Source organism: Panthera pardus, unplaced genomic scaffold, assembly GCF_024362965.1.
Source record: "Panthera pardus isolate Hobbes unplaced genomic scaffold, ASM2436296v1 HiC_scaffold_10, whole genome shotgun sequence".
Classification (NCBI taxonomy): Eukaryota; Metazoa; Chordata; class Mammalia; order Carnivora; family Felidae; genus Panthera; species Panthera pardus.
Window position 1 is genome coordinate 78,702,331 of NW_026526655.1, and position 11,254 is coordinate 78,713,584.

Sequence of the window (11,254 nt, forward strand, 5' to 3'; positions counted from 1 at the left end):
CAAAATTTTAGACTGAGTTTTGTGGAACTGTTCAATCTGTTGAAATTGTTTCTCAGTTTCCAAAACTCTTACAAGTGAATAGTAAGGTGGTACTTTTTATTTTGGTAGCAGTTTTCTTCCATGGCCATATAGTATACGTAGAATTGTGGGCTCTTGCTCTTATGGTGCCAACTTTCATTTTCTTACTTGAACTGGAATTGAGGGATAATGAGGAATGAGGAATAAAAACTGAATAGAGCACAGATTGAGAACTGGGATCTTGGGCAAGCATTGTCTTACTCCGTGATGAGAAGTAGTATTTGTAAATCTTTCAAATGAAATTTCCCTTGGGTTTGTGAAGCTAACTCCAGTCCACATACCTCTCCTCATTTTTCTCCCTTGTATTTCTGTTACCTTTTAATCTCCTTATTCCATGTAGTCTTACTCTTCCTTAGAAACAGCAACAGCACTGAAGGATAGACTATCAGCATTTGGAACTTTTCATTGATTTTTGCCTCCTGTGGTTCCTCAGAGCTTTCTATCTGAAGTCTCAGGGAGAACCTATGGTGAATGGAAGACAAGGACAAGGCTTTAGTGTTCCATTGTCATCCCTTTCTGGAATCTGTTTATTGAACTACAGTATAAAACTGCACAAAAAGAACAGGAACTACTTCTTATCTGCGTTTACCAGAGAAGGGTAATAGCAGCAAGATTTTTTCTAGTCACTGAAGACTATAATCTGTTTCCATGAGACATTTTTTATAAATTCCTTATATCTTCTACAGAAATGAAAAATAAATACCCATCAAAAATTAATGAAATGATGGTGGTAGTTTCATCATATTTTTATTTTGGAAAAAGCATTAAATGTCTACTTAACACATCTCCTATTTTTATTTCAGTGCAAGGGTGTTAATGGTCAGTGAATAATAAAACTGGAGAGGATTAAAAAGAAAAATGTCAGGGGCGCCCAGGTGGCTCAGGGTTAAGTGTCTGCATCTTGATTTTGGCTCTGATTATGATCTCATGGTTCATGGATTTGAGTCACATGGGGCTCCGTGCTGGCGGAGCTGAGTGTGCTTGGAATTCTCTTTCCCTGCCCCTCTCCCACTTGCATGTGCTGTCTCTCAAAAATAAATAAACTTACAAAAGAAGAAAAAAAGAAGAAAAATGCCAGTATTACCTTAGGTGTGGCTAGGAGTACAATTATCATAAACCTTTCTGGACCTTAAAAATAGTCCATAATCTTTAACCCAGTAAATTCAGGCCCATACTAAGTATACAGGGACATACGCAAAGATTTAACTCTTATTCTTCACAGTATTATTGAAATTAGGTTTGTAGCAACCAAGTTGGCAGTAACTAAAATGTCTTTAAGTGTGAGATTGATTTAAAAATAATTACATCCATACATTCTACAATAAAAAGCATTATCATTGATAAATATCTATTGATTATAGAAAGATATCATACTATGTAATGAAAAAGCAGAGGATATGACAGTATATATAATCTTTTTTTTTATCGATAAAAGGAATATTTTCAAAGGAAAAGGTCTAGCACAGTTAAAAATCAGAGTGACCATTTCTGATAGTTAATTTTTTGAGTCATAGCTCACCTGTTAACCAGTTCTCTCTTCAGTTTCAGTTTCTGAGTAGTCCAGCTGGCATTTTCCTTTCCCATGGTCACTGACTACAGATGCAGCTCTTGTTCTGGAAAACGCTTGCTGTTCTTCAACAAATTTTGACTCTTTATCTTTGTCAGGCATTCAGAGATGAATAAAATACCGTTTTTTCCCTTGACTGGATTACCATCAATTTGTTTTCCCTAATAAAAACAACTTTACTGCCAGAAAAAGAAATTTTACATTTCTTTTCTATCTGTAATTGTTTGGAATGAGATTTTATAGACTTTATCACACTAAGAAATTATGTCAGGCAAACATGTAAATTGACTCCAAAAAAGTTTAGATAGATTTATTGAAGAGATCCATAGTCTGAACTTAACGATATCCCAGACTATTTTAACCTTATTTCCTACTGCCCTCTGAAAATCATTTTCTACCACCGTGATCAAATTGCCCTTTTCATTCTTCCATTGTGTAACCTCACTCCTTTTGCCTGACTTGATTTGCACTGTCCCACTGATCTTAGTCTTCCTTTTTACTTGGGCCTATCCATCCTTCCTCAGGTGCCTGTTTAAGTCCCAGCTTCTCATAAAGCCTTTTCAGTTTACCACAACCCAAGTTAGTCTCCTCCTCCTCCTCCTCTAAACTCTTCTGTTTCCTATAATTTTATATAATTTTGCAGTTATATGCCATCTTATATTGTTTGCTATTTTCCATGTACTTAGCCTTGTCTAATAGATTGCAGTCTCTTTGAAGGAGAGATCCACACCTTCTGCTCCATTTTCTTTGTGATAGTATAGTGTTTGGACACAGTTCAGTAAAAATTTAATTGCTTTGGGGTTATGTCTTGAATCTTTAAAGGTGATTTCTGTGTTCTCCTTGGTGTTTCATCAGTATACTGGGTTATGTGGACCAAATACCCATGGTTAATTCTTAGTCACATATTTGTTAGCATGGACACTAATTTCTCATCCTTTCTGTATGGTTTACAAATGATATCTCTGAAAACAGTTTGACTTGCTGTATATAGTTACACATGGAAGACAGGAAACTGCATCTTTTTGTTTATTTCAGACATAACAGATTATAAGAGGGGAAAGATGATAAGTCTTAACATGACTCAATCCAGGTCATTTATTTGGTAGCCCTGTGTCTGGTCATCTGCCTCTGCTTCTTGTCTTTTTAGCCTCCTTGTATATATATAAAAAGAGCTATATTTAATAAATAGGCTTGTGGGTGCCACATGATGTGGCCATTTAATTCGTATGAACTTGTCAGTTGCAATGGGAGTTCTTTATTACTCTCCAGGGTAACAGACAAAGTTGTACCAAGTCAGAAGGATTTGAACTAGAGTTCCTTGGGCAAATTTGAGAATGCTCTTACTTGGATTTGTTATTTACACAGTAAGGTATCTGGTTTCACTCCCCTTCTCAAAAGAAACCAACAAACAAGAGTAGTAGAGACTAGTTTATATATACATTGTTTTCATTTGCATTTTCAAGGATAATTATTAGGATTTTTTCATTGGATCCATTAGTGAATATAAGCAAATGAAAATGTGTAATTTTGTTTGTGGTGTGTTTTGATTTCAGTCATATCGTGCTTCAGAGCAGGCTCTGGACCTTGCCTGAGTACTTTCTTTTACTTAGATTTTTAACTAAAGCTTGGGCTTTTCCAAAATTGAGAAATTATTATTCTTTGTACTTGAGATTTCAAGAGAAACCTATAACATGTGAAACAGAATTGTCCTGGCACCAAAATTATGAATTGATTGTATTTTTATGAAGTGTGGAAGGGACTTTCCCTAATATTATGATGTCATATTAGCCTAGTTATTATGAGAATTCAGTAATTCCTCCTCCCATTTTTCATGATGAATATTTCATTGTATGTAAAGAACCTTTTAAAATATGAATAGAAAACGTGCTAAATTTAAAAAGTAGTTTATGTTCCTAAATACATGCTGAAAAGCATTGAAGAAAATTAAAGTGCTTTTTCTATATCAGGAAGCATTCAGAATTGTCTGAATTGAATGTAAAAGTCTTGGAAGCCCTGGAACTATATAACAGGTTGGTGAATGAAGCACCAGTATATCCAGTCTATTCAAAGCTCCATCCTCCAGCACATTACCCACCTTCATCAGCTGGGGTTCCAATGCAGGTGAGAGTATTTTTGAGCACATTTTTCAAAATGAGGAAAACAGTTTTAAGTTCAAAAAAATGTCTTAAAGCATAATATCAAAATGTCTGTGGTCCATGAATAAAATCATAAAACTCATCTTTTATAGTAAAAAAAATATATATATATATGGGCTAAACAATTAGCGTTTGCCAGGAGAAATTAGATATTGATATTTTACAAATAATTTTAGTTCATTTTTAATGTGAACAACGAGATCGTTAAATATATGATGGGAGTTCTGGTTCTTCATTTGCTTTTGTAAATATAAAGCACAAATCCTTTATTTAAAAGTTTAAGTCCTTTGATTTAAGACAATGCTTGACCCATCACAAGTCCTCTCTATGAGATACTGATGCAGTTCCTGTTGCTCAACAAGCAAGATTTACCATTTCTTTTAAAATTTCTCTCAAGATTGGGGCACCTGGGTGGCTCAGTCGGTTAAGCGGCCGACTTCAGCTCAGGTCATGATCTCACGGTCTGTGAGTTCGAGCCCCGCATCAGTCTCTGTGCTGACCGCTCAGAGCCTGGAGTCTGTTTTGGATTCTGTGTCTCCCTCTTTCTCTGACCCTCCCCCATTCATGCTCTCTCTCTCTCTCTCTCTCTCTCTCTCTCTGTCTCAAAGATAAATAAACGTTAAAAAAAAAAAATTTCTCTCAAGGTTTATTTGACTTACATGATTAGTGGAAGGCTTATTAGTTAATGAACTTCTTTTATCCTGAGATCATGTTCTCTGTTTTTCCTTTGATGAATGACTTATATTGTCAAAAATTCATGTGTGGCAAGGATATGATGCAGGCCTATAGGTGCAGGGTCCGTAAGCCATTCATGAACAGCTTCTTTTTCCAGGACTTTACACCTTGTCTGTGCTTCCTGCTGAAGTGAATACTTATATTTATAATCATTATCAAGCATTGTGAAGCCTTTTTCAAATTTTACTCAGTTAGCAATTGAATTCAGAATGAATTTGGATGAACAAAATTCATGTTAATTTATGGGAACTGATATGTAAAGGAGTGTGTGAAGGAGACACCAAGGAGAAAAGATAGAATGTGGGTGCATAATCTAGATGACTTGACATGACATAATTAAGTAAAAAAGAATGGTTACTATGGTAACTGTCACATCAGACAAGATGCATTTATCAAATATGCCATGTCCCAAACTTTGGAAAATGGTGAAAGGATCATTATATGTGAGGGTAGAAAGGATTTCTGGGTGCAAAAGACAGCTGGAGTTTATTCAGTAGTGCTTCTGTTTTCAACGAGTTAATTTGCTGCTCCTGTGAAAGTGGAACAAAAAAGAAGTGTCTCCACCATTGTATGATGGAACTGTGTTTTATTTGCTTCTTTGTGTGTCTATAAAGGGTTATTTGTCATTCTTGTATCAGGTTTCTGTGTTTAGTTGCATACTACTTACAATCTGTGTTTTGCTAATAAGCACAACTCAGGGTTTTAAAAAGTTAAGCTTTCTGTCTCTCTGATTTTTCACATAACTTCTTTATATACTATTTATGTATAATAGCATTTAAACTATTCAAAGTTCCTATTCTAATTAGAAGAAAATTCCATAGTAAAAAAGTTGGAGTAACACACCATTAGTTGAATCTGTAAAGGCTACTCAGGAACCCTACACTGCAGCAGAGGTCAGTTCCCAGTCCCAGCTTATTGTCAGTGGATTGTTACATGTTGACAAAGGAAGCAGTATGATTGCAACTACATTAAAGTTGATTTGGCACTTCTAGCATGCTGTTTTCATGTCAGTGGGCTTTCCAAATAGCTTTGTTTATTACGTGGAGTTCAAACTGCCTCCAGAAATCCCCATAACTGTGTAAGTGAACTAAAAACTTGTATGTAGATAAAAAAGAAAACAAAAAACAAATAGCTTTGTTTAAAATTGGAGTGATGATAATCACTGTCTAATATTTATTTATTAAGTATGTGCATTGTTTTGAATGCTGTATTTGGTAGACAGGTCCTTAAAGGAGATACTAACCTGAAAGTTAGGTAGGGCACATGAAATATCCAAAGAGACTTAGACCATTTTGCTATTTCCTGAGGGAGGATACATCTTCTCCTTTACCTAAAAATCATCTTTGCTTTTGTCCTATTTGTTGTAAAGGCAGAAAATAAAGGAGATGTTACTAGAGAGCATCTGCGCCCTGCCCTGATATCATTTATTCTTATCCTCTCAAGTTTCATTCTTAGGAAGGAGTTGAATAAGTCATCCTGGGATGAGGGTGAAGTTCACCATTTGGATGGTGACTTGAAGTGATGATGGGCTGCCCTTCGAGGAGTGTATAGTTTCCTGTGGCTCTGCAGCAAGGCAGGTCACTGAGCAATAGGCAACCTGGATGGACTCCAGCCTGCTGCTGAAAAATATGCCACCTCCTTTCCTTTCAACCTCCCGCAGAATAAAAGAACAACCAAATAAATCACAAATTTCCATAGATTTGGCACTGTAATTTCAAAGCTGTCTACTTTTTGTACTAGGGTAGATAGATTGGTAGACCCAGATTGCTCCCTGAAGAACGGTAACATTTTATTTCATTTAAGTTTTTTAAAGTTTTAAATATGTTAGGCAGATGTTTGGGAAATCAGTGAGTCAACTTTTTCTCTTTGGTTAATAGACATACCCAGTTCAATCGCATGGTGGAAACTATATGGGTCAAAGCCTTCACCAAGTCACTGTGGCCCAAAGCTACAGCCTAGGACCAGATCAGATTGGTCCACTGAGATCTCTGCCTCCAAATGTAAATTCCTCAGTGACAACACAGCCTGCACAGACTCCATATTTAAGGTAAGTTTTGGGGAGCTGTGTTATTTTGTAATTACATACATTAAGGTTTCACACACTTTCATAATGAGAATAAATTGACCTCTTTATAATAATAATAATTGAGATGAAGTTACAGAACTTCCCATTCGTAAACCCATGAAGTCAGAATGGTGCTGCTCTTAGCTTTGATACCTCTACTAAAATGGTACTCCAAACATGGCCTAAAGTCTGGTTCCCTGGGATGAAATAAAGATAACTGTCCCTTACAGGGACCAAGCCCATGATACACTCAGCACTATGCTGTAATCAGCCTCGTAAAGTAGTCCCAGGCATATTGATTTGCATGCATTCCTGAATATCAGAAAACTTTGACTCCCAAGTGTGTGTAAGCTGTGGAATTTGTGGTCTGATTTTTTTATACTAACACTTCTGTTTTGAAAATCATATTTAAATTATTGCCTTCTATTAACTTTGCTTAGCAATACAAAATGTTCATTCAATACAGTCATGGGTAGATGATCTCTAAGGTCTCTTCCCACCCAAATTCCATAAGTATAAACTTTAGATATTAACTGAAAATTAAGTAAACCTGTTCACATTGGTATTTAGTTCAATTAAAATGTAAAATTTTGTTATTCTGTGTGAGACTAGAAATTATGGAGAAAAAAACTGGAGCGGTATAGACATTAATCTTCCTATACTGTAAGCAGTGTATTTGAGTAATTTGAAATTACATATTACAAAGCTTTTTTAAAAAAAAAATGTATGCCATGGTAATTACAAGAACAAGCAGAGTCCTGCAGTTTGGTGTGATTTCTCAACTTGTTCTTTTGTTTGTTTTGGTGTCGTGTTAATAAGTAAACTATAGGTCAAGACTACCTTGAGGGTAGATTCAGGGTCCTGTGTGGATTACACTGTTCGCCTTGCCCTTATTATTTTTATGTAGAGGTTCAGATTAAGTTAGGGCAGCTCTGAAAGTGTCCTATCAAAGGAAAGTGTAAAGAGTCTGTGAGGAAAAGAGGTGGTCTCCTCCATGCTGGATTGAGAGACAGCGTAAGGGAGAATATGGCTGAAGGTATACTTGAGCGGAGTTCAGTTCTCGTTATAGCTGACCAAGGATACCACTGTGAGAAACACAGTCTGCATCTCCTCAAAAGATTTTTTATATGTTTGCAGTGATAGATTTTGGAGAAAACAAAATTAAATAGGCCATATAATCTTATATTTTGTTTCATTTTTGAGTACTTTCTCCTTACCAAATTTAAAAATTACATTCACAGTGTTGGCTAGTTCAAATAATGAAGTCATAATCGGAACAGCAGAGTTACATAAACTTACAAAGATGGAAAAAGGAATTTTTATTGTCTCATGATTGATCTCTGACCATGACCTTGATAATGCAAAGTAAATCTGGTTTTCTTTTCAAAATTTTGTTTGTAGCACTGGACAAGACACTGTTTCCAACCCTACTTACATGAACCAGAACTCTAACCTTCAATCAGCTGCTGGTACAGCTGCTTACACACAGCAGATGGGGATGTCTGTGGATATGTCATCGTACCGGAACGCTACTTCCAATTTGCCGCAACTGGCAGGCTTTCCGGTGGCGGCTCCCGCTCATTCAGTTGCACAGCAGCAAACAAATTACCATCAGCAGCCTCTTCTTTAGAACAAAGCAAGCATTTTCTCCAAAGCCTTCATATGTGTATTACTTGACCCCAGTGATTCAAATCTGAAAATATTTAAAAAATAGTTTTTCTCAACTCAAAAGAACCATGAATAAGTAAAGCACAAAAACTTACCTTACTCTGCTAGGCCATGAAAGGATTTTTTCAGTCCAATTTGTTTGAAGTCAACTTTTGATGAGAGGCAGCTTCAGGTAGCTTCCAGTTAATCCTGTCTTACTTTCAGATCTCTCTACACAAATCTGGACACCCAATCAGTAGCCTTATGACACTGAACAGCAGGAGATAAAATTTTACTTTAAAGAAACCATTAATCCTTAAAATGTCATGATAATTGGGAGCGAACTCAAACCTTTGAATATTTTTTTTGTCTGCATGTTTTTTCAGTATTCCCCACAAACCATTATTTTAAAAGGCGAACTTCCTTTTGGGTGAGCATTTAGCTTGCCAACATATTTCCCTTGGCTCCTTAAATTGCGGTTGTGTTTGCAGTCCTGTCAGTTTTGCTCTCCGGTTATGTTGAGTAATAATTAGCATATAATTGTCGACAGAAGCAAGAGCAGTTTGGAAGGAACAAAGATGTTTTCTGTAGTTAACAGTGAAGACCATATAAATGCAGATATATGATAAAGCATTTAGCTAGTCCCCAGTCCTGCCAGCAGTGAGCTAAGGAATGCCCCATTCCCTGCAGATAAACATTTCTTTTCTAACAACGCTCCCTTGTACTTAGAATTGCCACTAATGACCTTTTAAAGTGACGTTGGCCATCCTCTAATAAGTGTGGTGTGTGCAGAGATGCTGCATTTTCCTTTTACGGATTACATGTGAATTTGAGCCATGAGACATTCCTAGTAATTTGATGTGATATATCCCAAGCATGAATAATAAGTGTTCTTATTGCTGTGTTGTTTCTTTAAAGAGGCAATTCAAGTACCATTGCTATGCCAGGCTGTTGAAAAATTTGGCCATTGCTTTCAGAGATAATTCTGAGCCTGTGGGATAATAGCAGGCAATAGATTGATAGGGAAGCTATCAAGACAGTTTTTCTGAAGCCTACATTTTATAAATTAGTTTATAGTGCTAATAGATTCCACATACTGTAGGAGTTAGGTAGTAAACCAGTAGGGAATGTTTTCTCCTAAAAATTCATACACTACTGCATCATCTACCACTTTTTAGACAATGGAATAGAAGATGGTGAATACATATGCTTACAGGTACTTGGTACTTAGACTGGGAAAACAAAGGACAGAAGTAGTTACTTGCCTGGAAGCAAGATTTCTAAATTGTTTTTTTAAAGAAAGCCCTTAATCTTTCTGCCAAGGATCCATTTGAAGACAGTGTGCTGGAAATTTTTATCATTTATCTATTTACAGAAATTTAATGATAAGTATGTTCTTTTTTCAAAGAAACTGTCCGAAAATAAAAGTCTACATACTACTTGGTCTACATTTAAAGGAAAAAACAAGCAGTATTTGAAAGCCTAATTTCTGTCATTGTCTCATTTCAGATAGAAGTAGCTGAAAAAGTTTTAACCTTGAGTATGTCACGTTCTTTTTTTCATCCAGTATTTTTCTTCCATGTGAATTCGTTTATACACTTATAAAAAAACTTCTAAAATGGCACCTTATTTTTTTGGAAATGAAACTTCTATTCTTTAAAGAAAAAACATAAAAAGCATTTACGAAGCTGCTCTTGATAATAGTTCATGTTTGCATATATATCGAAAATCTTAACGTTTTTTCCTCCCAAACAGTATTTAATAAAGTTATTTTAATGTTTCTGTAAATATTTCATGTATAATTGTGTTCTGAATTATAAAAGCTTAACTCCGCTTAAGTCTTTGAACTAGGAGAAATATGGCATACCCACTAAATTGGGATCAGCCAATTAAGTTCACCAAATGTAGTTTTGGAATAACATAACAGGTGACATGTATATAAATACTGTATATTGGCATTTATCTGTGAAATTTTATACATCCAGAAGTTTCTTCTCCCTCTTAAATTAAAAACAATTTTATTTTGGCCATACTGTAATGAATTTTGTGTTGCAGGTTGTTGATAGTATAAAAATGTTACTAAATCTGTGTACTAAGATGATATTTTTGGTGTTAATAGGAAATAACAGGGTTATTTTTCTTTCTTTTCCATGATCTTATGGGTTATATTTATTTTAAGATCTCTTTATAATTAAATGTTTTCTGCCAAAGGAATTGTCTAATATCAGATTTCTACATTGGGTTCGTACTTGCTGTTTTATAAAAAAATAAAAACAACTTCTGCATTTTCATATGAAATCTTGGTACATTAGAAAAAATTTCTGAAAATTTATAATAAAATCACTTTTCATCAATGTAGAATTTCCCTTGGGTGTTAAAATATATGGAGTGGTGGGATATATAAAATAGTTTGGAAAATGTACGGTCTACCAACATTGTCTTGTAATTTGGTAATTTACAAAATTACCTGAATATTAAATAATTACAATATTTATCAATTAGGATTTTAAATTATTTGCAGATACATTGTCATCTGATTCTATTTCAAGTAGTTGATAACTTGACCACATAACAAATTTCACTACATTTTGAAGATGATTATAAAGTTTCACCTTCCAAAATTTTAAAAATTTATTTTGAATATTAAAAATATTATGGCTTAGATCTTTTAAAAAGTTTTCATTGTAAAAATCATAAGTGTCTGGTCTCTTGACTTCTAGGAGAGGATTTATTGAACTGTTATGAGAAAGCTCAAGTTATTTTTGTAAGTAATAAATTATAAATAATAGAGCACCAACCTATCATGCTTTGTTTCTGTGAAAAGACATTTTTCTTATTTACTTACATCAGTTTTAGTCAGTAAATGAAGGGAGGATTCATTTCTAGGGATTTAATTTTTTTGTTGTTAGTACAATTTAGTTTCTTTTGGAGATTAAAGTTGGGTTTGTTTTTTTTTTTTTTTTTTTTTTTTTACATTTTCCCCAGAAGAATTTTTCTAATTTTACC

General features: G+C 34.8%; 1 protein-coding gene and 1 long non-coding RNA gene across 6 annotated transcripts in view; one reads left to right on the forward strand and one right to left on the reverse strand.

The window, feature by feature from the left end:
* Window positions 1-11,045, forward strand: part of STAM2 (signal transducing adaptor molecule 2) — a 50,460-nt gene extending 39,415 nt beyond the window's left edge. For all 5 annotated transcript variants that reach the window (XM_019456411.2, XM_019456437.2, XM_019456422.2 and 2 more), the window contains 3 exons: window positions 3,613-3,766; window positions 6,414-6,583; window positions 8,003-11,045. In XM_019456411.2, the coding sequence (XP_019311956.1) occupies window positions 3,613-3,766; window positions 6,414-6,583; window positions 8,003-8,231 (553 nt within the window). In that variant the 3' untranslated portion in view covers window positions 8,232-11,045. The remainder of the gene's footprint in view (window positions 1-3,612; window positions 3,767-6,413; window positions 6,584-8,002) is intronic.
* Window positions 80-5,389, reverse strand: LOC109271202 (uncharacterized). The gene is made up of 3 exons (XR_002081876.2): window positions 4,461-5,389; window positions 1,598-1,824; window positions 80-540 (listed from the first exon to the last, which is right to left on the reverse strand). It is a non-coding gene; the product is annotated as an uncharacterized LOC109271202 (long non-coding RNA).
* Window positions 11,046-11,254: the final 209 nt, after the last annotated feature.